The sequence below is a fragment of the Cynoglossus semilaevis genome, chromosome 9 (genome assembly GCF_000523025.1).
Source record: "Cynoglossus semilaevis isolate Cse_v1.0 chromosome 9, Cse_v1.0, whole genome shotgun sequence".
NCBI lineage: Eukaryota > Metazoa > Chordata > Actinopteri > Pleuronectiformes > Cynoglossidae > Cynoglossus > Cynoglossus semilaevis.
In genome coordinates, this window is record NC_024315.1 from 7,330,119 (window position 1) to 7,356,851 (window position 26,733).

A 26,733-nucleotide genomic window follows, 5' to 3' on the forward strand; every position below is an offset into this window, starting at 1 on the left:
AAATATGCAACTCTCCATCAAAACACAGTTCTGTCAATACGTTATATGACAATTGGGGCAGAGTACATTATAGATTAGATATGTTTCGAATTAAAACATTAGTTAAATGTGTATTTTAATATTTACGTATCATGGTTTTAGATGTTGATATTGTTTCCTCCTGAGCATCAGGTAATAATAATAATAATAATAATAATAATAATAATTGATAACTAATGTGAAGAAAATAGAGACAAAAATGGTTAATGAAGCTCACTAAATAAAAGAATACATATAAAATGAAATGTATGTTGCGTATGAGAAATAAATGTATAAACATTTATAAACATTTGAACATTTCTGCAAACTATATATTTTGAAAATTTCTTTTTTGGAGTTTTAGTTTTTTTTATGAGAACCAACTGCAGATTTTATCCCAACACTTTCTTATTATTTGTCATCATTTCATTCCTACGCTGAACATGATATGAACAATATCTTTACCTTGTTTTTACAAAATTATGGGGAAAACATTTTCAAACAATTCAAAACAATTTCTATAGATTTCTTCACTGTGAGCCAGTGTGGAAACACTGTAGCAACAAGTACCCACCTGCAGGAATTCCCGAACATTTGATCCCAACACTCTTAGGATGGTGTCATATCCAGACTCTTGGCAAAATTCAAAAAACATCTTCCCAAACATTTGTAAGATATCTCCTGCATTAATCTCTGAAATGTATACAATTAGAGCTCATTAGAAATTTAATTTCAACTTTATTCACATATGTAATATTTGCTGACGATAGAACACCGCGACTTACTCAGAACTTTACTTGCGGCCGCCACCAGATCGTAGGTTTTGGCATCCTCGTATATGATTCTGACGAGGAACTGACCCTCGATATCCAGCTGAGCCTCTCGCCTGAAAACAAAGTCAGGCTGTTAGTCATGGTCACAGCAAATGTTACAGCTCAAGTACAAACAGTTTCTGTCACTGTGTGGACAGTGTGTTCAGGCAACAGCAGAATCGTATTTCTGTTCCTGTTTAATTTAAAGATGTCCTTCAGGTTCACAGGTGAGATGAGTTAGTCTGGGTGTCTCCCTGTACTGTATTTACCTCACAGGAACTTTTGTTTTGCTAAAAATTAGTTCTGTGGTTTTCAAACTACTCACTTTGTAAAAGTTTTATCAGCTTTTGTAACACTGTACTCATATGTTCTTTTGTCAAGTTACAGTCAAGCAGAACCTGCTTTGTTCTATAAATACATTTTTCAATCCATTTACTTCCCAAAATGTCAGCGATCTTAATGAGAGTCTGATTAGCCCTGTTTAAATGAAAAACAGAGATGATTTATTGGCCGAGCTGCAAACATAGTTTTTTCAGAAACTGTAACTGCTGGAAAAACATACCAATCCTTGAAAGGTTTTGAAAAGAAAATAGAAAATCCATTTTCAACTCATTCTGTCCATGAAGACAAAAAAACTGAGCGTTAAATAACAAAGAGATATGTGTGCAGATGCGGAGAGGCCGTCTATTTTTTTCTCTCTGTGGTGGCTGGAAAATGGCCATTTTGAAAATATTTACAAAAGGCAGCTGTTGCTGCTGCTGCTGCTGTCCCCCCTCCCCACCCTCCCACCCCTTCTTTTTTGGGGGAAGGGTCAAGTTGAGGGCAGTTCAACCGATGAAAAGCAGATAAGAAAACAAACTTCAATGGAAGCAAATGTTAGAACGAGAAGCCAATATTCCTTTCAAAGGATTAAATGTCATTTGATGCTGTGAACCGACCACAGGGTTCTATAAAAACCAAGGTGCAGCGTCTCTGCTCTTCATTCTCCACTGCATCCACTGAGGTTATTTAATATAATTCATGAAAATCTTAGTCTTAATGGATCATGGAAATATATTATTGTCTACTTGAAGCACAATCGTTAAATGGCAAAGCAAACATGACCTTTGCTGTGCAGTCATAAAAAAAGTGAGCCTACCAATCATGTCATACTAAAGTACATTTTTTTCAGAGATTTTACCTTTCATTTTGCCTTCATCACTGTGTATTGGATAAAACCAACTCATAGATGCTAATTTATTTAAATTGGTTTTTTTTCCAGGGAATTTAAACAACACTAGATGACAAGATTACATTATTCCTATGAAGGTGAGAACAGCATTATGAACAGATAAAAAATTGTAAATTTAAAATTATTAAATAAGACACTTAAAATGATGTAGAATATGTCAATATGTCAACAGGTGTTTGACTATAAATAGCTGTAAGGAAAAAAAATTAAATTAATTTTAATGGTCATATATTGAGACTGCAAAAATGTAACAATGATGATGAGCTAATAATTGTTTATAATACTATATAACAATATAATACTTTTATTCATTCATTCTAAAATCCCCATGAATTATTCATTCTAAAATCCCCATGAATGATCAATATTGCTACAGCTCAGTAAAAGTAATTATATAAAAAAATGCATTAAATAATTTTTTGATTCATAATAAATTGCGTATTAGTAAAAGAAAAGACCTGGAAAATGAACACCCAAACTTAACATTCAGTGTTGAATGTTAAGCTACAGTTAGCTAATCCAAAGGTTTAGCTAACATTTATTTTTAATGTTCATATGCAAATTTATATAAATATAATCGTTAAAAAATAACCAACTATGGGAAACATTTTCTACTTTAAGATGATGTAAATATTAGTAGATAAAGAACGCTGCCCTCACCAACAGTCAGTGGATGAGGATAACAGTCTGGCTAATTAAGACTGTCTGTCACAGTCACCAAAAAAAAAAAAAAGGATAATTTTTGTATTGACAATATTACATCACTAACTACCGGTGGGTGTGAGTCTGCAGAGATTGAGGGTTAATCATTACAGTTAGACCAATGTCTGTCTCTATAGAAGGTGGGCTAGTAGGCCTTCTATCTGTCCATGTTATTGTTCACCTCACCACAATTTCATTTCCTCCCATGCAAACAGACAGAACCAATACAGAACCACATGTGATCTACACACTTACTTAATGTCTTCCCAAACCTCCGGCCCATAATTCCGTAAAACGAGGAGCTCCAAAGCGTGATTCACAAATCCATACTGTAAATGGATTACACGAACAGCGTTACATTCAGTTCAGGTCAAACATGTCACTGCCGTAGCAAACACATACATAAAAGACGCTGATTTGAGAACGTGAATGAAATATTTATTAGGATAAATTCGTTAAAAGAAGGTTTAGGTTCACCTGTTAGTGTAAATGACACATAAATATCATTTTGTATACACAACAGACAGCCCTGGTAAAAGGAAACGCCAAATACGGCACACATTTCGCTATTACAGTATACGACGAACTCTTCGTTACTTACCATGGTGACCGCGCTTTATTGCCTTTTCCTTATTTTTAAGCAAAAACCGTAGAATTCGACACAACCTTCATCGTTTGGTACGGATGCAGCTGACTCTGTCTGCGTCCACTGCTCCCACCCCGCGATTCCCTGAGACAGAGACTGAAGGCGATTCTGACCAATAGGTAATCAGAAATAGTTTTGCGTCAGATTTCGTTGGCCAATGAGGGCGGAGCTACCGTTGTCACGGAGATGCCAGTGGACCTGAAATCTCCTCAGGCAGCTGCACGTAACTCCCGTTTATCCGCTTTGTTTTTATTTGTTTGATTTTATTCTGTTACTAAACTCATTTGTTAAATTAGCATTTTTCATTACGTTGAGTATTGATCATTACATTATATATATATATACATAGTGTATATATATATATATATATATACACACACATAGTATCATTACATTGAGTCAAAAGCCAAATATTTCATGTTTTGTGTTTGTTTGTCTTCATTTAAGATTTTTTAAGACACGACTTTTAGATTTCTAGAGGTTTCCCTACCTTTTTTCACTGTTTTAATTAATTAAAATATTTATTAAATTCACTCATCCTTGCCCAGTAAAGCTGATTTTGATTTTATTCTACATAGAGGTTAAGATGTCTTTAGTAGCAGTTGACTGACATTTCAATTATAAATCAGTGCAATTTTCCCTGTGGCACAAATAAAAAAAATTAAAATTTAATTTAGCACCTGCCCCTAATAGCTCTGCGCCCCCCACTTTGAAAACGATGGTGCTGTTAAAACATAATCTGTTTTAATCACAAAGTTAATCATTTGAGGCTCAACGCAATCGTATCATAATGATCCATAACATCATTAGCTTTATATTTGTTATTTGAGGGCAGGTATTTATCATCTGTGTTGTAACTTAACATAACCTTATATGGATATCTTCTTCAACCAGTGATTTTCTACTACTGTGTTATCATAACAGGTGGCAGGAATGTCAACAGACGAGCTCATAGAAGGGTCATATTTTTAGCTGAACCGTAGGGGGTTCGATTCCTGGTCCTGCAGTCTGTACACCAATGTTATGCTGGAAGAGGCCGTCGGTGCTAAACATTTGTGCCAAATCACATGTACAAAGTACAAATTACCCACTGTGAGGAGATCAGCAGAGAAAACGTTAGTGGAAAACTGGTTATTATTGTATTTGATGTAAACAAAAACCGTGTTAAATAAGCAGCATGGCAGAATAATCCAAACACAGTAGCAGCAGTCAAATCTATTTGTTAGAGTCAATATTTATTGCATTTTGATTACATTACAATAATAAAACACATCATCATGAGTGACTGCTGAACATTCGTTGTACTTTTTGTTGTCATATTCCCTTGGGAAAGGAGTCTTATGAAAATTATGTAATATATATATATATATCATAAACATGTGCAGTGAAAACAGTAAAAATAGATTACTGCCAATAGCAAACATTTGATCTTACAATGTTTCACTGAATTTCTAATAAATGGGGTTAAAATAAAAGGTTAAAAATATTCAGTGTACAGCAAACTCACTTGCACCACATACATCTGGAAGAGAGGTTTTGACTGTAAAATGTTTGGATCCATAACAACTGAAGCAAAGCAGACAAAACAAAACAAACTGAGATTAACATAATGTTGATACTAGAAACCTCCCATAAGGCACCTAAATCTACTGTACATCACACAAGATACTCCTAAATGTCTGACAATAGCCGTAGTGTTAAAAATTGCTTTCACTAAAAAATACAGAGCTGTTTCAATTTTGTTTTTATTTTAACTTTTTATAACACAATAAGGTGGTTTAGCTGGTATTTAAACCGAACAGAGCTGGACAGATCAGCAGGATACTCACAGACAATATGACAAAGGGTTGCATTGGTTTTACATCATAATGAAAATGAACACCCATATTGTACAAATAAAATATTCTGCTGTATACATACACACCTTAGAACCATAGACGACCAAATTCAGTCGTGTTCATTACACACGGTTTTGTTATTTTAAACCATTAAAATCATATATTTCATTGTCTGCCGCTAGCGAAGACCTAAAAAAAAAAAAAAGACCAGAGATGACAACATCTGGATACAAAACAGGGGAAACAAGTGTCTATTTTTCCACTACAGTTTCACACACAGATAATTTTACAGAGACCAGACTCGTGTTTGACAGCAAACTGACATCTCTAAAATGAAGAAGCAGCAGGAGTTGACTGACACGTAACAGCATCAATTCATAAACAACAAAAGTCAAACTATACGCAGCCCCTGCATTATATTCACTACACATTCGAACGGCCTCTGGGATGGTCTAGTTCTTCTGAGCTTGAATTTACTTCAGAGTTGCCTCTGAAGGATGCCTCTAAAAAGTAACAAACACCAGGGATGTCTTCTGGGAAGTTTGCCGGAAGCTCTTGTCTGCTTCTTGGAACAAAGACAAACTGCTGGTGATCCTTCAGCAGTCTGGGACAGAGAGCACACAAATAAACATCAGTCTGAAGGACACTCTGTCACCACATAAACCACCTCTGGCCTGCTCTCACACTGTTACTTACACTTTTGAGCTGTGTATTTTTGCGAGTGTTATATTTTAGCAATTGCTTATTTATCCATTGTTCCCTCGTCATCAAAACTGAATGCAAAACAACATGCAAAAAAACTATATATATATAAAAATAAAAATAAATTACGTTACCTGTGGGTTGTGGGGCTGATATTTATTTTTCTGGGTTGGCTACAAGATTCAAATTTGTTGGCCAGTGTAACATTGTTCCCAAAGAGGCAGTACCGTGGCATCATTACACCAACGACACCGGCCAGAACTGAACCAGTGTGAAGACCGATGCGCATCTGAAACACAGAGAATGATTTAACATTTATTTTTAACAACACATATAATACTTGGAAAAGTATAAGCAGTAAATGTGTATGTACTCTATGTAAAAAAAAAATACACAATTCTACCATTTAAAAACTGAAAAATAAATAGATTTCTTACTTAACACTGCCCCTGCTCCAGGCATTCACCAGCTCACTGAGCCTGCAGTTGAAAATAGTTCCCGAGTGATACATAATTTACACCCGCTAAAGGAATCCTGTGGCGTTTTTGACTCCATGTAGCACTCTCTATGTGGTAAAGCTTTTATCAGGTAGAATACGTGTTTTGTATTGTGTATGATGTCATACCCACTGTACACATTTTCTGGCAGTGCATTGACAAGTCATGTCTGTATGCTACTGATATTTGTTTTGTTTTTTTTTTAATTACATCATTCAGATTGTTGTCTGTCAAACTCCAGTGATAGTAAATAGTGAGGCGAGGGTTCTAATCCTACCTGGATTGGTTCTCCAGTTGGCGTCATGACTTCATCTGAAAGCTCCATCATCTTTAAGGCCATAAGTGCAATTTGAAGAGCGTGAGTATCACTCTCTTTGTGTAAGCCACCAGCTACACAATACGCATCACCGATAGTCTCCACCTGAACAGAGTGAAGGGTCATTAAAATGATTTCTTGCCCGGCAACTGCGGCAAAATAAAGACGTCCCTGCACAGTCTTAAGGCTCTGCTGTTATGTGAACATGGAATGATATTGTCTTAATCTACATTTTGCTGCACCAGAGAAACAAAGTAACATAAAACCTGATAGCATTTCATCTTCCTTCTCTTCACTCTCAGTTTGTGTAAATCTCTGTATGTACGTGACAAAGACAGCCGCGAAACAAAGTGAAACTATTTTTAGGTTCAAACATGTGGAGTGGAAACAGGGTCCTGAAAGAACCTCTGACTTCCTAGCGTTTTACGAGATCTTTGTCAAACATGTTGCTCCGTGTGTTATGCCTTCGTGACACTCTGATTACATTTCCCAGCCTCCCTGTAGATTACCGACCTCTGGCAGCCACTGCAGTAGATCACTGACTTACAGACTCACGTTGTAGTAATTCAGTGCAGAAAACCTGTTGAACTAAATAAATACACCTGATTCCACTGTCTGCTCCAAACCTTAGAAATGTACCTTTTAATCTTTATAGAAGATCCACCTCCATCACACACTACACCACACCATCTCTACTGTCACACCAACCATGGGTGCCATATGTCCTCTTCCACTGAAGAACCACTTCTCTGCATAGTGATTTGGCACAGTTTCCACACCAGCTGTTTCTCCTAAAATAACCACGGATTGGGGGACTAGGTGGAATCACAGATGGGAATCTGATTCCTACTGTATGCCACTTTTTGGATTGGTCCTCTTTCGCTAATTCCGTTCTATTTTTCTGGCGTCTTTTTTCTCTGTTTTTGCTTGACAGCTTCATCATTAACACCATTTATCTAATGTATATTTGTTATTTCTGGTCAGTACAGATCCAAAACTTCCCAAATTTGCCTTTTGGGATGTTCAGACTACCCTTCCAGGTCATGAATTTTCCTCTTTAGTGACATTAGGAAATACTCATTGTTTATGATGTACGATGTTTGTGTTGGGTTTTAATTCAAATTAGCTTTTTTTTTTATAAACATCAGCAAATCCCAACACATCAAGCCGATTCATTTTTAAAAATGATCAAAAGCAGTTGTGATGACCCACCTTATAGACATCTAGTTCTCCACACTCGTGGTCAAAGCGGGTGTACAGCTCATTGAGCATAGTGATGACCTGCATCGGGGTGCAGCGGGAACAAACAGCTGTGAAGCCCACGATGTCAGAGAAGAGCATCGTAACTCTGTCAAACTTCTTGGCCTGGACTGTTTGTCCCTGCCACAGCTGCTGGGCCACAGTACGTGGGAAAATGGAGAAGAGCAGATCCACTGTCTTCTTCTTCTCCTCCTCCAGCGCTTGGTGGGCGTGCTCCAGGGCGGCCTTCAGCTTCCCCAGACGCTTCTTCAAACCATCCTGAGCTTTGGCCTGCTCACCTACCAGAACCACATCCCGTAGGGCGTTATGAATAGGTATGTCTGACAGGTAGAGGCCCCGGCCTGTCAGCTCCTCGAGTTTATCCACACATGGCGAGCCCAGGAACAAGATGGCGTTGGACTCAGAAACGTAGATCATCTGACCTTTAAGATCCATGTGCTGGAAGACAAAGATGATTTGATGAGAAAGGCAATTCGCTTACATTCCAAAAAGCCAATTTAATTTATTGTAAAAAAAAAATATATATAAAAAAATTTATATATATTGTTTTTTACAATAAATTAAATTGTATGTATGTATATATATTCATTCTCATAATCAGTCAGGTTAAAGAGTTTTCATCTTTTCCTGTGCAGTTTGTGATGTTTAAGCAGTGAATATTCATAAATCCCCTGGAGACTTCCAGATATGAAACAGTGGAAATACAAATATTGTATTTACATTTATTTGTTATCTTTGCAATATTTGCATAGATAACATTTTTAATTTTCATGAATTTACTCTACAACCAGCACATACAACCAGTATTGTGTGTTTTAAAATCTACACTTTAACCACTACACTTTATCGTTTTCTTCAGGTCAATCACATGTCTAGCGCTTGTGTGTCCCTGTCCCTGTCCCTGTCCAGAGATCTAGATTGTTGTCTACAGTCACGTGGCCTTGTTTCAACATCGGTAGAAACTGGACATCTTCCATTTAGACCAAACCTGATCAGACGTCTCTGGACGGTTGATGGCTTTACCTGGGTCTCAGTAGGTTTTGTCAGTTCTTTGTCAGCTAGTGTTACAGTTAAACATCTGAACTCAAAGGGAAGAAATTCTGGTGTGATTTTTATCTGCTGAACTTAGTTTCCTTCCCTGACCAGTGGATTTGCTGAATTTCTCCTTGAAGCCAATTGTAAAACTCCAATCTTACACTTCTTCCCGTTTTTAGTGGATGAGCCCAAATGTCACTGTCATTCTACTTGTTGATACTTTATTTGGACATAGAGACAGATTGCTGTGCTCTTTTGCATTAACAGCACAAGCCCGGCTGTGCCTTTAATGTACTCAAAATGGTTTGACATTTGCTTCATAACTCCACTGGGGGTTATTTTTACTTCTGGCTAAGTAAACCACTCAAACGCCAGACGACTTATTAAAAGCCTGAGATTTCTGTCTCATTTGATTTGACATTAGGACATTGTCTTCTGCTCCGGGTCATAACTTTTCAAGCACATTTCACAGATATGCTCACATACCTTCCCTGTGTTGTCTGCAGTAGACACTCCATTCTTGATCCGAATGATAAACTGGGTGTTAAGCATGGTCAAAATACCCTGAAATGAGCACTTGATCTGGGGAGACACAATAGAGAAATGATCTTGGAAGGTAGTCAACCTCCTCAGTCCATCCTTTCTGACCAGTCTCTTCCTGAGCCCATGACCTATTTGAATCAGAAGCAAGTCCTGGTCCAGGATCAGATGGAAGGGGAAGATGGTGGAGAACAGCGCCGTGGGAAGCGTCCCGGCTGAGGTGGCTCGCAGTGGACTGGGGCTCAGATTTTTAGCATCCTTGACAATGACCGTGTACAGAAGACTGGGCTGCGGGCTGGACTGCAAGATGCTGTCTTTGGCACTAGGGGCGTCCATCAACACGTCCACAGTTGTGTGATACAGCAGGCGGGCTGCGGCTTTGATGACTCCAGGAAAGAAAAGCTGAGTGGTTGAGCACGGGTTGAAAAAAAAGACAGTAAGCAGACCCGGATCCTTGTCTAAGCACAGCACTGACGGTTCGTTTACACAGTCGTCATTGTCTGGATTGTGCAGCGTGCTGCTCTGTTTCAACAAGACGTTGAAGCTGTTGAGGAAGTCGTGCAGAGCTCCCCCAACTACCTTCAAAATGTGTCTGTCCTCCTCGTAACACATGTTGAAGAGCTCTTGCCCGAGAGACACCTTTAAGGCGTCCATGGAGGAACCTGTCAAGGTGTGCGAAGGGTTAAAGGGATTAAGATGGGAAGCCGATAAGTTCATATCAGGCTGAATTAAACTTCTTACTTTACCTGTTTTAATGGAGTAAAGGCTCATCATCTCCACAAAAACCTCGGAATAACTGTCGCAATTCTGACTAGCTCTGCAGCAAACAGCTGAACTGCTGGAGGAAAAAATATTTTAAAAATCAGTAACATGGCCCAGTGTTCACTGAACCATACTGTTCACCGGATGGAAAACATCAGACTGATATCACAGCTGTTCTAATGAGCCAATAGTAGTGGGGGAGAAATTACCCAGTTAATCAAAATAGGAAATTAATATTCCTCAGACACAGCAGATTATTAGGATGTTTGTTGTTGGCTGGCAACATCTAAAAAAAACATTTGATGATCAAAATAAAGTGTCAAGTGGTTGCTATTTTTTTACAATATTTATTTATCCGTGTGTCTGACCATAACAATTATTCAAGTATCCATCCACATGAATGTAAACAAAACGTGTCTGGATCGTGTCTCATTGTTGACATTAGTCTGGTGTCAGAGTGGCAGCAGACATTCATCTGGGATTAGGCTGAATGAAAGGTGTAGCAAACACCGATGGTGTTTTGCAGCAGAAGCAGCAGCACGTTGAAAAGTGCAGCTGAAATATTCCTGTCTGAGTGGCACACATTCAAAACAACAACAACAACAACAAGAAGAGAGCGGCTACCTGTCAGACTCCCTGCTGTCTGCTGCTGGGCTCATCATTCGATGGAGGGCAGTGTGTAGCCTTTGGATCTGTAAAATAAAGTGTTCAGCAAGTTTTCCGAAAACAAAACATTTCAAATGTATGATTAAAAAAAACCACGGAATGATGATGCTTTCAGACAGAGACCACACCGTAAATGTATTTATCTTTTTATCCCTTTTATGAAAGATGGCAGGTCTGAATACCTGGATTGAATACTAATTCGTGTTTTACATGTTTTGTTGTTGTTGTTTTTTTAAACTCACCTCCGGACATGCCAATTTTCGGATGCTCTCTCCAAGTGTGTGCAGGTTAACTTTGCCTCTCGCCCTCTGTCGTGGCGGAGCCTCACCTTTTCCACCGTGCACATCCTCAAAAACGGGCAATAAATCCGCGGCGTCACCGGAGCGCTGCTCCAAGTCTCCAGGCTCATCATTTCTGATGGCGCTGCCAGAGAAGGGACACTCTCCGGATATTTTCAGCTCTTTCAGCTTAGTACAGAACATCTTCCCCCCGCTGTGACCGCCTGCCACTGCTGCTGCTCTTTATCTAATTTCTGAGGCAGACTGTCCTGGTCGTGCAGTTGCGACGTGTGGCAGAAATTCCATCATCTGCTGTGCGCATCCAGGAGCAGCTCTCTCCCTCACAGCAGACGAGGATTCAAATGATCAGCATCAAAGGCGGGGAGCACATACAATATTCATTGCAAAACTGCACACAACCATCACCAACTAAAGACAATGAGAAATTGGACGTGGCCAAGAAGAGCACCAGGCCAATCCATGCAAGCGGGACTGGTGCAGTTGACCAACCTATCAGCACAGAGGAATTATTTCCACTCCACTCCTCACATGCAATTGACTTTTTTAATATTTAGACCAGTCGGTGGACCAGATCCGGTCTCTATGGTTCTTAACCAACCACTGTCTACGTGAAGACGTGTTGTGTTCTCCTTTTCTCTCTCTCTCTCTCTCCCATTAATACGTTTTCTCATATACTTTACTGACTTTTACATCGGTCAAAGACCATGAGTATATGGTAATCTTTGTACTCTGATGTACTCTGTACCTACTGTACCTCACCTCTTTCACATTAACACTCCAACTACTTCTGTTTTCATTGTTCCCAGATTGATGTCATTGTTATTATAGCTTTACAACCCTGTTGCATCATATCCATGGATCATACAAATGGGCTTTCTCATTGGGGATAAGTTACATCATTCTGCCCTGAATGTGAAATATGTTTCACAGAACAGTGAGTATATTTAGTTGTATTTTTTAAATTAATCATAGCCTGGTAGAGTCATGATAAAAAAAAAGAAAAGAAAAGAAAACTGAAGAGGAAACATTCTCTGAATAAAAATATGATCACCTTCATATCGAATGCTTTAACCACAGATATCTTTAAATATCTATGTTGATCTTTATAATACTCCACTTCCACTTTGCCTTAACAGGCTCTAAAATATTACTTGTAAATTTGTAGTCTTCACTCACTGTTACTCATAGAACACAATGAAGTGAATCCGAGGATACACTGTGCTTATGTTTGCCTGATGAATGTGAGCCACTAATGTGAGTTTCCATATTTTCTGCCATTTGTTCACTCACTCCACCTAAGACCCTTAAAAGCTCTGTTTACGATACGCAGGGAGAGAATACTAATCTCACCACAAATCACATCCAGGACACTGAGTCCACGGGAACCTACAGCCGTGACCTCAGACAGTTACATTGTACACATGGTTTAACAAGAGGAAACTTTTATAGACTGATTGTTTAACATTCTAAAGTATAAAAGATTTCAATGGATCCCTACATAAAAGGTCATTGGCCTGTGTTAGTCACACACATACTGTATCAGCTTCTGAATGTTAATGTTAAACCAAAGGGCATAGCTTTCTTCTTATTGCAATTGTTTTGGGAAATGTAAACATCTTTACTGTATTTTGCCAATCTTATCTGGTAATCTATAGGTCTTAATTTGATTTATTTATTTGCATTTGCATTTGAAATATGCATACTTTATTTATTTGCATTTGCATTTGCATTTGAAATATGCATATCTGGTTGATTTATCCCAAAGCCAATCAAATGTCAATCTCCCAGATTTGACCTACCTATGACTTTATTGCTAAATGGTTTGTTTATTTTTAATTTACATAATTTTCTTTTATAGCAAAATTATGTAGTAGTGTGTATTTTCATTTTCTGTTTTACTCTGTACTGTGTGTACAATTACATCCTCAAGTACGGTTACCATTTTATTTCCACTGTGAGGGTGGCTTGAAGCAGTGATATATTTATGAAACATTCACTTCCACATGAACAATAGTTACAATCAGCAATAGTACATTATTGCTAATCCTTTGTCCACTGATCTTTCCCTGACCTAACATGCATGCATGGCTTCCACTGGACTGCCTGGAGCAAATTTGACTCACTTTACAAAAAACAAATTTTCCTAATAAACAAGTGTGACTTTTTAAACGTTTATATAATACTCGAATACGAAGCAACCCAGTATGCATTGTTATTATTAAAACAAGGAAATAATATTGACTTGTGTTTTCAAATTCAGATTAATATGGGACACTTGGGGGCATTGATGCTGGAATAATCAGATGTAGCATGCTTCAGTAAAGCTGTACAATCTGAACAGAGTGCAGTCAATGTGGTCACAGTTTTGTGATTTTCATTATGACTCAATGGTATGACTGTAGATTCAGCGTTATTATCCAGTGTAGGAAAAAACACACCAGTATGTTTACTTTTTTCGGGTTGTTTATTTTGCTTCAAAGACCTAAATATTTTAGTCTGAACTAATGTTATTTTTTGTATGGCAAATAAAAGATAAACAAATACTGAAAGTTGTTTTCGGATTTTGAATTAATCATAATTATTGCTATATTATTAATATCATTAGTAGTAGTAGTAATATTAGTAGTAGTAGTAGTAGTAGTGCGGCCGTAGTTGTGGTACGCTGGTATCAAGCGGCGAAAAACTTCAAAATTACAGGTTCACCTGAAGGCAACATTTGGTAGGCGGAGTTAGCCTGATCCAATCAGGTGTTGAGGACAGTTACACGTCAGCTTGTGCCCACAACAGAGATGTCTGCCCTCTCTCAGTAGTAGCTTCATTGTGACTGCTGTAAATTCCACAATGGTAAGATTTACACATATTATAATATAATATTAAAACTTTTAAAACTTTTCTGTTAGCCGATGCACTTAGCCGTTCGCCTGACATTCAAAAGCATTTTTGATAAATTGGTAAATAGCCCTTCAGTTTCTATCAGCTGCTACTGTCAGGCTGCTAACGGTTTACATGTTCACATTAGGTTGTTGATAACTCTCAGAACCCGCACACCGGCACCATCCTCCGTGTCCGTGGGCCGCTGGAGCTCAAATGTCAGCTGGACACCAGAGACGGTACTTTTATCAACACAGTCGCTTTTCATACATTTTCCCTTTAAAAGTTGTTAACTGGCTCCAAACTGTCTCCAAATGTGTCAGTCTGCATTCATAATAGTAAACTAACATCATATATTACGTGTCTATTGTCTGTATCCATTCCCATTGACAGCGTCGCAGATGAAGAAGGTGATCTCGGCAACGTTTGAGAACCTTCGCTCACAGGTCAAATCGGAGTCCTGTGTGTTTATGGTTTGCGGCAGCCCTGTTATATTTTGGCCAAATAAAGGTGCTAAGGCAACACCTGAAGAAATAACACAAAATACGCCGTGTGAAGAGTTACTACAGTGGATACAGTAAGTCTATATTGTACTGTTTTTGTTATTGTTGGGCATTGTGAATTATCAACCTGATTATGTATATGTTATGTATATTTACTTTAGAACAGATGAACAGGAGAGCTATGGCAAGAAATCTGGAAAAAAGAGAAGCAAAAAAGATTCAAAATTGGTGAGATGTCTGTCTTAACTTTGTTTCCTTTTCCTCTATGTTTGTGCACCATACTGTGTGGTACAATTAACAGTTTGTATGTGTCATTCAGAATGTCATCCATCTTAACCTGATGATGGAGATGACAAACCCAGGTCCTCTCCCAGCTCCCGTCCTCACCAGGAGAATCCAGAAATCCCACTTCCTCTCTATGAGTCTTTCAATGGACTGTGCTGTCCACATCAGCAGCAATGACACAATCAGAGAGTATGTCTATTTCTACTTTAGTTCAAAATAAGTTGATGAAAAAGTTACAGACACAAAACACTTATTCTCACTGTGATAAATGCTCGTCTGTTGCAGCGCCTCCAAGCTCTTGGTGGACGCACTAAATCATCAGCTTTGTGAAATGGAGAAAGTGTCCTTGCAACACCTGAAGGGGAACACACTGCCACTCCCCGAAGTCTTCCACTTTCTTCTCCCAGAGCCAAATGGACTAACAACGGTCGTTTATCCTGCAGGAGTGGCTGACAGTGAACTGGAGATGCAACGTAAGGTGAGAACAGGATGCAGATCTTCTTGAGAGAAAACACACAAACTGCCAGGGAACACAAAGTACTTGTTCACACGTACAGGTTGACTGGAAGTATTTTAAACATATTTTATGCCACTTTAATCTGAAAATATATATATTTTTAAATAATCCTGTTAGGACCTTCATGAGCAGCATCACCTACCTGATGACAGGCCTTATTTAAGAAGAGCCAATGCATACCACTTCCCTGATGAGCCCTACAGAGATGGTTACCTACGAAACCCACATCAGGTCCTCATTCATCCCACCCTGGAGGATGGAAAGGTACAGCGCAGTCTCACATGTGTCACTCCAATACAGTAACTACGGTGTGAGGTGCAGTCATATTGAGAAATGTCTGTCTTGCAGGTGTACTTGGTGCAGGGCATCTACAGCTACCATCACTACATGCAGGACCGTATGGACGACAACGGCTGGGGCTGTGCGTATCGCTCACTTCAAACCATCTGCTCCTGGTTCCTGCAGCAGGGCTATGTGGAGCGATCCGTGCCCACTCACAAAGAGATCCAGCAGGTGGGATTGCACTTCAAGTAATTATTTTTTTTCAGTGAAGTAAATGATGACATCACCACTCCTGTGTGGGGGTGACTGTGTTCCAGGCTTTAGTGGACGTTGGAGATAAACAGCCGTCGTTTGTGGGTTCACGCCAGTGGATCGGCTCCATAGAGGTTCAGGCCGTTTTAAACCATCTTCTTGGTGCCACTTCCAAAATCATGTTTGTCAGGTACTGATCCACAAAGAAAACAGTGTGTTAGAATCTTTGTGAGTAAATGTTAGACTTAACCTGACATCTGTCCTTCAGTCGGGGTTCTGATTTGGCATCAAAAGGCAGAGAGCTGGCTAACCACTTCCTGACACAGGGGTCTCCTATAATGATTGGTGAGTGATATTAGTGGCATATTATTATAATCATTTTCAGTTTTGACTTTATGACTTTGAACAAACTTCCAAACCAAGTCTATTTTCATTAAGAAGAACATTGAAGTCTTGTTTAAAATTGATTTTTAAACACCAGTTTGTCAACCCATATATTTTAAATCTCATAATTGTTGTGCAGTTATAACAAGAAAAAAGTCAACTGACGTTTTGACACCATATAATTAGTGACTCATCTCCTTCACCTGTTGTTTTGCAGGAGGGGGCGTTTTAGCTCACACTATTTTAGGTGTGACATGGAGTGAGACGAGTGGGCAGATCCGTTTTCTCATCCTGGACCCACATTACACAGGAGCAGAAGACCTCCAAGTTATCACAGATAAGGTGACTTTCACAGTCATTCAAAGACGGTAGATAGCCTAGTAAAAAAAACAATAACACATTTATTTAAAGTCATGACCTTGTTGTGATTTTTCTCTCTGTCAGGGCTGGTGTGGCTGGAAAGGACCTGAGTTTTGGGATCAAACTGCGTATTATAATCTCTGTCTGCCTCAGAAGCCAAAGATGATTTGAGCAAAGTTTTACAACAGGAAAATGTATCATCTCTTCACGATAGAAACCAGAGTTCGTTCATTACGGAAATGCACAACTTTGCAAATTTACATAATTTTGCTGACAATACTGCAACTAATTGACTGTAGCATGAAACTACAGTACTGTAACATAAAAGTTGCCAAAATGTATGATATTTATGGAAGTATTTGTTATGTTTTATTTTAAGGAAAATGTGTTAAGTATAAAGGAGGTGGAAAGTGTTGCTCCATATCGTAAATCCTTTGTAAATTAGCTTGAAGATTTATTACACAATTTATTTTTATCCTAATTCTGAAATATTATAAAGACAATATTTTTGTGGGACAGTTTTCCGAAAAGCATGTGTTGTTACTTTTACAATTATAATGAATTACAGCTTTAAGATTATGATTTTTACAGACAAACAAACACGTTATGTATTACCTATTAGACACATGTCATATATTCTCCTGACATTAAACTGGATTCTGCAATTAATATACAACCATCAAAGGTTAGTAAAATTATTATAAATATATGTCTAAAAAAACACCTTAGATACATCTGAAGATTCCAGTCTTAGATATTATAAATATATGTCTGAAAACAACTTTGATACATCTGAAGATTCCAGTCTTAGATCTGACACATAAATTAATTGAAAAGTAAGTCAAACTTTCATCAAACTTTTTGACCGTTGAATTTACTGGCTGGGCTGAGCCAGTAAATTCAATTGCAGTGACCAGACAAAGGTTCAAGTGATCTATCCCTCTAAGAATAATTGTTTATTTCACTATTGTATGTGTCAGTTCTACGTCTAACTATGTTGTTAAGAGACGCCCATGACTAATTGTAATTTCAGGGGACGCGTCTCCAGATAATCCCTCTCCGTGCTAATGAAGATGCACTTGAGGAATTACTTACTTTGGTATAAATGAAACCTCCAGTGGAAAAACTTTACTCCATCATTTTACATACTCTGTTAATTAAAATATAAATTATCTTTACAAATTAAATTAGGGATAAATATAAAATAATTAATTATATTAAATGAATGTATTCTCAGGAGCAGTGTTTGTGTTAAAAGTAACTAATAGAAATGACATCCAAATACATTTCTGCAATATTTACAACTGAACGGTGTATTAAAAATACGACTAATAAACAATACGACAAAATGACATTTCAGTTTCTAACAGCAGAGGTCAGTACTGAGCGTAATATCTGCCTGCATCACGAGGAAAGAAGAAGACCCGGCGGTTACTAGGCATCATTATCATCATCATCACATTGACCTGCCCACTGCATCCAGCTGTAGCAGGCTGTAACGAAAACATTGCAGTTCAGGTTTGTGTTTTCTGATACCTCAACTCCCTTCGTACAATAAGTATAACTTCAAACGTAGCGAATTTAATTGTGAAAGGGCTTTTAGACCACATCGGGTGATACGTCGCTGCTGTACAGCTAAAGTTAGCTAACAGAGAGGCGTAAGTTAGTACGGCTTTTCAATCTGGACCGAATGAAATCTAGTTTTCCGTTATATAGAACTTTTATTCGTTTATTGTTCTTAATCACACATTTCAGTTGGTAGTTGGTGTTTGTTATCACGAGGGTTGTGCTAACAAATTAGCAACCCAAGGTTGTTTAGAATCTCTAGGCGATGCCTACGTACAGTCCTAAACCCAGAAGTGGTTCAAGTTGTAAGAATACATGTTATGTTGTATTTTGAAATCCTTTACTTTTCCCCCTACATTGTCATACTATACACAACAACACAGACTCCATATACGTATATGTAATTGTCTCCTGCTGGTCAAACGTATTCGACATATTTCATATTTAAGAAAGAATACATTTTATACCACTGTGTTTTAAGGCTTAAATCAAAAAGGCACAATATATTTTTGACCGAATTTTACTGTGTATTTTTTTATTTTATTTTGTGTGATTATAGGCAATATGTTTGTATTTTTGTATTTTATTTTGTGTGATTATAGGCAATGTATAATTTGCTACATATACAGTTTACATTTAAACTAACCATTTCAAATTTTATATAATCCCACAGGGTGATTGGCTGAGAACAGTCAGTCATGTTTAACCCCAGTGAACTAGAAGGTGAAGTGGATCACTCGTTTTTTGACAGTGAAGATGATGGTGATAGTGGCCTCAGCAGAGATACTGGTAAAGAGAGTCTTCCTGAGAGGCTTCAAGAAAAACAGATGGAAAATACCAAGGCTGTAGTTTCCCCAGGGTCTGACGTTACCAGAAAACAGCCCAAACTAGTAAACAGCTATTACTCAAAAGACGAGGACAGAAACCGAGCGTTCAGTTTACCGATTGTGCCTGCAGTGTCCAACAAAGTCACCAATAGCAGCAGTGATAGTGAAGAAGACTGCAATCTGCCACCTAAAAGACAAAACAGGACATTCATGGCTCTGCTGGCTGAGGCCACTGAGGTACGAGACAAGGATATATATGTGACAGACGAAGAATCTTCATCATCCAGTGCCAAACATCCAGGTTCAAAACTGAAGAAGAAACAGTCACCTAAGAAACTAATGAGAAATCGGCATGTCCAGAGTTCATCCCCTACGTCCACGTCGAGTGAGGATGCAGACTCGGAAAGCTGCTCTAGCAGTTACAGTGGGAGAAGCTCTTCAAATTCCCCCACAATTCCCAAATCCAAGAAATTATCACCCGGAGGAAGGAAGGTCAGACTGGGATCAGCAGAGTCTCGAGATTACGCGAAGGAGTCAGAATCAATGACAGATGTGAGTCCTCTCTCCTCACCTGACATCAGCCCTGAGCAGTCTTTGGACCTGAACCACAGAGAAGAAGTCGACACAAGCCTGAAAGAAGAGCAGCAGCCGAGGGAGGAGGGGAGTGTGCCCTCCAGTGGCCTCAGTGAGATACATCCAGATGACAACTCAGTTCAGGACGTGGATAGGTGTAAGTCAAAAGAATAAATATTATACATGAAATGTTGTGTGAAAAATGTATTCTTTGTTCAAATCATTATGGAAATATAATTTTATATATATACAGTATATTAGTGAAATACAACTTGGAATTTATATAATGTTGTAATAGGGAAGTTATATTTTATATACCTGTTGATTCTAGCTTTATTGACTTGTTTTTTTCTTTGAGCCATAAATGAATGGACTTATATTTAATTTTCATATTCGGTGAAACGTGATTCACCACCTAACACAATATATTTCACTGAAGTTCTGGAAAATAACATACATTAATCCCTGTCTTTTCCCCCAATCAGATTCTTTTACTTCAGAGAGCCAGCTCGGAGGCAAACTGGTGTTTCACCCCCACGGAGGGAAAAACAGGAAGAACTATTCATTCAGAAATGACGAAGTCCGACGTATAGATCACGAGAACCAGCGACTGCTCCGGGCCCTGTCTCGCCTTTCTTCAGGCTCCAGACCCAACAGTGCAGCAGGAAGAAAAACACCAAAAACCAGCTGCTCACCAGTTATACGGCCCAGTTCCAGTGCACTCAACAGACAGCGAGAACAGAAACGCATCGAGAGGGAGAATCTGGTGAGTTTTTCTGCTCTGTCCTGTGTTAGTGGGTTGTTGTGTCTGTGAATGTGTTTGCCATATTCTATTATACTTTTGTTATAATTATTTTTCATGGATAAATTACAGCTAGAGACTGAACATCAACTGTCTGAGTAATAAACATAGAAACCAGCTGGTTGAATCTAGGTTACAACTGTAGAAAAGATCATTCACCACAAATGACTGGGGTGGGGGAACATATCTAAAATTAGATCTTTTTTTTTTTTTTTATTTTTACATAGGAAATGTTCATTTACCCGTCTATATTGTGTGGAAAAATCCCACTTTGTTCATTTACCCATCTATATTGTGTGGAAAAATCCCACTTAAATCACCCCAAACCGCCATCTCGTTCTGCACACCCAAAGGGGTGTACACACACTATGCTGCAGGGATGGTTCAATTCTGCACACCCAACACACACTATGCTGCAGGGATGGTTCAGGGTTTCCTGCACTAAGAATCTTGTGAGGGTGTAAGTATAATCAGATCTGGATGAGCCTGTGATATTCACTAAACACTACTGGATGACATACAGTGGAGAATGTGCAGAGGATGAGTTTGTGATTGGTCTGACGTCGTCGTCCACTGTAAGCAGACACTGGGAGGCTGCGGACAGATGGAAGCAGGTGGTGGTGCAGCAGCAGAGCCACAGAGTGACATTACAAGATGGTGCAGCCTCTGCAGAATTAGCCTTGTTTAACTTCAGTTATTAACTCTTCTTAAACATATATGATCAGACCACAGCGTTACACAAGCTGAAAAATTCGGAGCAGGGACTGTTTACAAAGTTTTTCCTTACAAATTGAATTTACAACTTACAAATGCAATCACGAAGCCTGACTTCTTGTAATTTGCGTTTTCTTTTATTAGACTCGTATTCTTAAATTCAGACGTCTTAATGATAGATGTCATCATCATGGTACATACAGTACCTCCTGTTAATTTCAGGACAAACTGTCTGCTCTCCTGGTCTGGTCCACTTGCTTCACAGTCTCTATTCTTAGAGAGCAGTAACTGAATCTGCCGTGTGATCAGTGATTCCTCCCAAAAAGTCACACATGTCAGACTCCCCGTGACTTCTGCTCAGGCATTAGTTATACTTGTGTATTCCAGGTCAGTGTAGTCACACAATATACCTAATTTACTGGTTTAGCATGGAATGGATTTTTGTAATATTCACACTGAAAAAGCAGCAGGGATGAGTAAGAAAACCTCTGCGTGTCTTTTAGTATCTCTGCACTTGTAAACCTGGAGAATTGGAGCAGTGTTTCTAACCGTTGCCTGTTGCTTCTTACAGAGTTTCTGCTCATTTCTGCACAGCATGCAGGTGGGAGTGTGACTGCATGTGTTCAGACACTTGCCCACACTGTTTTGCTTCATGCTGTTGGCTTATTTATGCTGTCAAAGTACCACATATTCTTTTATTTACATAATTGAATGGTATTTGTTTTTCAGAGGGCAACTGTCATCTTCATTTCTCAATCAGAAATGTGTCTATTTGATGCCACATTAATAAAAACAAGCACTTCAACATGCACCAATACTAAAGGCAGTAGCTGCACTCTGCAAAAGTTCTAGTCACTAACTCTAGGTAAAGTAATAAAGATAATTATTAAATAACCCACTTTTTTTGGCCATAGCACAAGAGCTCATCACTTGATTTCTCAGCTTTTGGGTCCTTAACGCAGAAACTCTTCCTGGATAGTTGTTTTTTTCCTGCTTGTTCTTGGCAGTTGGTAGGATAGTTATATTTGAGTTTAAAAATGCAACATAGTTACAACATAGAGACAGGAGAAATTGTGTTTAAAGTGAAACAAACAAAGACATAACAGTTGTTGTTCCTCCAGGCGTTGCTGAGGAGACTTGAGTCTGCAAAGCCTACGCAGGGTATGAGGCGTTCGGAGCAACTGGCAGACTACCATCGTCATGTTGGCTATATAGAAGGCAGTAAAAGCCCAAGTAAGCTTTTTGTTTTTCTTTCTTTTTCTTTTTTGTTTGTTTTAACCAATCAAAAATGTAGATATTTAAAATCCCCCTTTGAGTCAGTAGTTATAACACCATAATGTCTGGTGTTTAAGGCAAGAAAAAGTTCGTTTTTATCAGCATTATGGATGTAACGATACACTCAACCCACAATATGATATGATTCACACGTTTTTTTGTTCATGATACAAAATGGGTTCCAGACAAATTATGACTAAATACAATGATCTTTTGTTTGTGAGAACTGTGCAGAATACCATTATCAACTGTAATGGTCAGACTGCAGTCATGCATGTACTCTCATGTCTGTTATGTTTTTGGTAAAGCATCAAAATCTAAAGTGTGTCCATTGTGGGTGAGTGTCAATTTTTACTTCTTCTTTTATTCACGCCTCCAGGCCCCAGGTGTTCCACTCAGCACAGCTCCAGACCAGAGGTGACCATCACACCAGTGCAAAGGTCAAAACATCTGAGTGCAGCTCGACCAGCCTGGTGCTGAGAACCTCACTCTCTCCATCCATTTCAGTCAATTCTGTCGGTACTGTAGACGACTGTAGACGGTACTGTGGAGCTTTACCTGGGTTTTCATGTGTCAGTTTCAGAAGATTCCAATCAATTGCAGCAGATTTTCAATATCTTTGTCGACATGTTAATCAGTGTATATGGAGTTGATATGCCTCTGCTTCCATAAGTGACGCTCTGCACTGGAAATTGTAGTCAAATTCAGCTGTTGCCTCTCAGTAGCCAGTGGTCTGCTGTTCTGTTTTAGGAAGTGATGCCTTTATTTCAGCAGCTGCTTTGACACAGCTTGTGAGATGTCAACTGATTTATTTATATTGTAATATCAAATGTGACCCTGCTTAAATTGCTTTGTTTTACATTGTACAGGTGAGATGTTGCGCTTTAAGACTTTGTGTTTATAGAGATTACAATAACTATTTGTAAAGTGATATATTTTATATTGTTGTCGACAAATAAAGCTGCTTTTGCCTAAGCAAAGGAAACAGTGGACAGGGACAGTAATTATTATTATTTCAATATGAAGCTGCAGGAAACAACAGCTTGACTTGATGTAGAATTTATCCAACTGTCAGTCACACACGTACTATCTTCCTATTTATTTTATAGTCAATTTCCTCTAAGTCAATCAGAATTTACATAATTGACATCCTGCTCTGAATTCAAATATATATAAATATTCCCAAACATAAAAGTATTTTTCCAGAGCTTCACTGATTCTAATGGTTATGTGGATTTTTCTAACATTACTTTGCCGTGGTTTCATGCAACTTAATTCTTGCTAAGCATTTTTGCAACCAATGCTTTTAATATTGGGCTTTTCCTCTGAAAAACGTTAAATCTGTTGGTCATGCTGATGTAGCCTTATGTGGGCAGGGGAAACAGAACTGAGCCATCATGAAGGGACTGTTTGTAAAGAAAATAAACTCAGACGTGATGTAAAAGATCTAAAAACAGTTTTAAGACAGAACATACATTCAAGAGACCAGACTAAGACTAAAATAGACTAATAAATCTTTATTAATAAAACAACATAGATCAGAGTGTGGTCACAACGTAACAATACATGGCCTCAGCAACTGCATCACCAAACTTTCATGAGGGGCGTATGTAGTGAAGTTTCATCTTTGCGTCATCATTTCTCCACTGAACCACCGGCTGGACTTTGGCACACTGAGAGTCTGTTTGTGGCCCTGTTCACTGTATGATTGCATGTGTACAAATGTGTGTTCACCCATGTCACATGTACCTTTTCTTTCCCGGGCGGCCGCTCTGCAGGAGCACATGCCCACATTGTTATTCACCACAGGCTGTTATCGTTCTATCAGATGGATTAAGACTTAGACAAAGTGAAGGGTTTCCTCTGGGACCGGGAGATTTGCTGCATTTAGTATGTGTACTTCTTGATCTCGTCGTACAGCACCAACACAAAGGCACCGCCCATGCCTCTGATCACATTGGACCAGGCACCCTTGAAGAAGGCTTTTGATCCCTCATCCTTAAGGATCTTCCTCCAGCAGTCGATTGTGCCCTTGTACATGATGTCAGCTGTGGATGTGGACACACAGAGCAGTAATGTTACCTTAAAGACAAGTCAACAGTATCAGGTCAGTTCACTACAACATCCAAACGCTCACCCCCTTTGCGTCCAGACTGCATCATCATACGACGTCTGACGGTGTCGAAGGGGTATGAGATGAGACCAGCTGCAGCTGTGACGGTCTGGGCAATCATCCAGCTCACCACGATGTGCGTGTTCTTTGGATCTGGCAGCATGCCTGCATGAAGGAGGAGTCGAGTCACTTACTCACTGAAAGAAAATACCTGGAAAATTCCCACGTGCAATGTTAAAAGCTACACATTTCCACCCAGGGCATGAATACGCACCTTTGGCTGTGTCGAAGCATCCAAAGTAGGCTGCTCTGTAAATGATAATGCCCTGGACAGACACGTTGAATCCAAGGTAAAGACCCTTAAGGCCGTCTGTTTTGAAGATTTTGCTGAGGCAGTTTCCCAGACCAGAGAACTCTCTCTGAGCTGTGCCTTTACCAATGTCAGCAGCCAACCTTGTTCTGGCGAAGTCGAGAGGGTAGACGAAGCAAAGAGAGGTTGCACCAGCGGCACCACCGGATGCCAGGTTGCCAGCAAAGTAGCGCCAGAACTGTGTTTTCTGATCCACTCCACCAAGGAAGATCTTCTTGTACTTGTCTTTGAAGGCGAAGTTCAAGGCTTGGGTGGGAAAGTAACGGATCACGTTGGCCAGGTTGCCTCTCCAGAAGGACACAAAGCCCTGTTCCTTCGGAATCCTGACCACACAGTCCATGATGCCCTTGTACTGAGTCTCCACGGTGATCTGTTTACTGGCATGCTGGACCTACCATCAAAACAATAATCATAAAACAGTTATAAGATCTAACATTATTTCTCAGTTATATATGTTTTACACATTAATTAACGCATTTTGCATAATCTTCACTGTGTGATAGTTTCCATTCAGTAGTGATGCTGGCAGCTGCCTGCAGTGTCAGTGGGTGGCTGGCAAGGGCTACTTGAGATTTGGCTGTGTATTGGATTACATCCTCCAAGTTAAATTTAGCAATTCACTTTCACTGAATTTTCCTGTGGTCATCTTTAAGAGTTGAGCAACAATTTAATTGTTAAACAAAGAAAAAAACTTTATCCTAAAGTCCTCTGGATGTTCTGTTAACAGATTTGTGATTTTGTTTTCCCACCACTGCAGCAACTTTGGAATGACCAGCGCGTCAAAGCATCTCCACCCTGACGCAGGATCTCTCACGTGTCTCCTAACATTACGCACCACACATGATTGATATAAAGCACACTTCTACTTTCTACAAGTTAATTTTTTCGTACGTCTTTACCGGTAGGTGTTTTTCTGGGGTTTATCAACTTTTACGCACACTTTACGCACGGCGCAGTCAGCATGCAGCATGTTCGTCTTTTTACCTGCAGCAACAACTTGACTCTCTCAATGGGAGCAACAGCTGTTTTGGAGATGGCAGCGGCAATACCACCTGCCAAAAAGTCCTTCATGAAACTAACCACCGCGTCCGACATGGTTGGATGTGTCCTGTGCAAATCTGAGAGCCTTGACTGAACCAAACCTCACCAAGATCCTCCAGGAAACCCAACGCCCCTCCAAGTGGACGAGGCCTCTCCATCTGCCCTAATATATCTACGCCATTTATCGCGAGAATTTTGAGTGACTGATTTACATTCTGACAAACAGATAAACGAGGTTGGATAAATATCCGAGGTTGAAGGTTAAGACGTGCGCCATGTTGATGTCCAAGCCGGGGACGTTTAAAGGACACCCTGTGAAATGTGGGCAAGACTTTTGTCTTAATTGAAATGAATGTAGAACCATCTTTATTTATTTATTTTTATATATAAGGGGGTATATATAGAGTTTAGACAAATTTAACGTTTCACTTGAGGCAAGATATCTGAAATCACAGAAGTACCTTTTAACCAGTTTAACTTTATCCTTCTATCTATTTGTAGTACAGTATGTAGAATGACATATTCACTGTTTTATACATGTCAATATTAACAGAATAGTTATACTGATTGGTGTGAGGGTGGTAAATGCTGAATATTAAAATGATACATAATAATGTATGTGTATTTTTAATATTATTGTACATTTAGTGTAACCAAACTATAATATGAATACA

At 39.0% G+C, this 26,733-nt stretch overlaps 5 protein-coding genes across 12 annotated transcripts in view; 2 read left to right on the forward strand and 3 right to left on the reverse strand.

Moving 5' to 3' along the window:
- The window catches only part of gucy1b1 (guanylate cyclase 1 soluble subunit beta 1), a 13,135-nt gene extending 9,422 nt beyond the window's left edge, over positions 1-3,713 (reverse strand). Inside the window, 4 exon segments of the mRNA XM_025058471.1 lie at positions 495-711; positions 804-904; positions 3,019-3,092; positions 3,365-3,713. Of these exon segments, the coding sequence (XP_024914239.1) occupies positions 495-711; positions 804-904; positions 3,019-3,092; positions 3,365-3,367 (395 nt within the window). The 5' untranslated portion in view covers positions 3,368-3,713.
- Positions 3,714-4,625: 912 nt separating this feature from the next.
- Positions 4,626-12,984, reverse strand: gucy1a1 (guanylate cyclase 1 soluble subunit alpha 1). 7 transcript variants are annotated; one of them, XM_008316880.3, is made up of 8 exons: positions 11,268-12,984; positions 10,984-11,051; positions 10,344-10,432; positions 9,544-10,259; positions 7,975-8,460; positions 6,724-6,867; positions 6,084-6,238; positions 4,626-5,851 (listed from the first exon to the last, which is right to left on the reverse strand). In XM_008316880.3, the coding sequence occupies exons 1-8, from the start codon at positions 11,505-11,507 to the stop codon at positions 5,671-5,673; spliced, it is 2,079 nt and encodes a 692-aa protein (XP_008315102.1). In that variant the 5' UTR covers positions 11,508-12,984; the 3' UTR covers positions 4,626-5,670. The 7 variants fall into 7 exon arrangements, 6 of the variants coding, with proteins under 6 accessions (XP_008315102.1, XP_016891088.1, XP_024914155.1 ...); XM_017035599.2 differs by having other exon boundaries at positions 10,344-10,435; XM_025058387.1 differs by having other exon boundaries at positions 9,544-10,432.
- A 1,041-nt stretch (positions 12,985-14,025) lies between these two features.
- Positions 14,026-17,299, forward strand: ufsp2 (ufm1-specific peptidase 2). The gene is made up of 12 exons (XM_008316881.3): positions 14,026-14,168; positions 14,344-14,434; positions 14,589-14,772; positions 14,860-14,926; positions 15,018-15,172; positions 15,269-15,461; positions 15,618-15,764; positions 15,849-16,013; positions 16,100-16,224; positions 16,303-16,379; positions 16,636-16,760; positions 16,863-17,299. Exons 1-12 carry the CDS (start codon positions 14,166-14,168, stop codon positions 16,947-16,949), a joined length of 1,419 nt encoding a protein of 472 aa, XP_008315103.1. The 5' UTR covers positions 14,026-14,165; the 3' UTR covers positions 16,950-17,299.
- A 240-nt stretch (positions 17,300-17,539) lies between these two features.
- Positions 17,540-23,520, forward strand: cfap97 (cilia and flagella associated protein 97). 2 transcript variants are annotated; one of them, XM_008316882.3, is made up of 5 exons: positions 17,540-18,296; positions 19,018-19,901; positions 20,230-20,510; positions 22,382-22,493; positions 22,915-23,520. In XM_008316882.3, exons 2-5 carry the CDS (start codon positions 19,043-19,045, stop codon positions 23,013-23,015), a joined length of 1,353 nt encoding a protein of 450 aa, XP_008315104.1. In that variant the 5' UTR covers positions 17,540-18,296; positions 19,018-19,042; the 3' UTR covers positions 23,016-23,520. The 2 variants fall into 2 exon arrangements, with proteins under 2 accessions (XP_008315104.1, XP_016890400.1); XM_017034911.2 differs by having other exon boundaries at positions 17,540-18,286; positions 19,015-19,901.
- Positions 23,521-24,037: 517 nt separating this feature from the next.
- slc25a4 (solute carrier family 25 member 4) lies at positions 24,038-26,209 on the reverse strand. The gene is made up of 4 exons (XM_008316884.3): positions 26,003-26,209; positions 24,923-25,409; positions 24,673-24,813; positions 24,038-24,583 (listed from the first exon to the last, which is right to left on the reverse strand). Exons 1-4 carry the CDS (start codon positions 26,111-26,113, stop codon positions 24,423-24,425), a joined length of 900 nt encoding a protein of 299 aa, XP_008315106.1. The 5' UTR covers positions 26,114-26,209; the 3' UTR covers positions 24,038-24,422.
- Positions 26,210-26,733: the final 524 nt, after the last annotated feature.

Coding starts and splice junctions, on each gene's coding strand:
- gucy1a1 (XM_025058386.1), bottom strand. CDS start 11,507: ATGTTCTGTACTAAGCTGAAAGAGCTGAAAATATCCGGAGAGTGTCCC. Junction 11,052..11,267: donor GAAAATTGGCATGTCCGGAG/GTGAGTTTAAAA, acceptor TTTATTTTACAG/ATCCAAAGGCTACACACTGC. Junction 10,436..10,983: donor GACAGCAGGGAGTCTGACAG/GTAGCCGCTCTC, acceptor TTTTTCCTCCAG/CAGTTCAGCTGTTTGCTGCA.
- ufsp2 (XM_008316881.3), top strand. Junction 14,773..14,859: donor GAGTTACTACAGTGGATACA/GTAAGTCTATAT, acceptor TATTTACTTTAG/AACAGATGAACAGGAGAGCT. Junction 15,173..15,268: donor AGCAATGACACAATCAGAGA/GTATGTCTATTT, acceptor CGTCTGTTGCAG/CGCCTCCAAGCTCTTGGTGG.
- cfap97 (XM_008316882.3), top strand. CDS start 19,043: ATGTTTAACCCCAGTGAACTAGAAGGTGAAGTGGATCACTCGTTTTTT. Junction 20,511..22,381: donor GCATCGAGAGGGAGAATCTG/GTGAGTTTTTCT, acceptor TTGTTCCTCCAG/GCGTTGCTGAGGAGACTTGA. Junction 22,494..22,914: donor AGAAGGCAGTAAAAGCCCAA/GTAAGCTTTTTG, acceptor TCACGCCTCCAG/GCCCCAGGTGTTCCACTCAG.
- slc25a4 (XM_008316884.3), bottom strand. CDS start 26,113: ATGTCGGACGCGGTGGTTAGTTTCATGAAGGACTTTTTGGCAGGTGGT. Junction 24,814..24,922: donor ATGCTTCGACACAGCCAAAG/GTGCGTATTCAT, acceptor TCCTTCATGCAG/GCATGCTGCCAGATCCAAAG. Junction 24,584..24,672: donor GCAGTCTGGACGCAAAGGGG/GTGAGCGTTTGG, acceptor CCACATCCACAG/CTGACATCATGTACAAGGGC.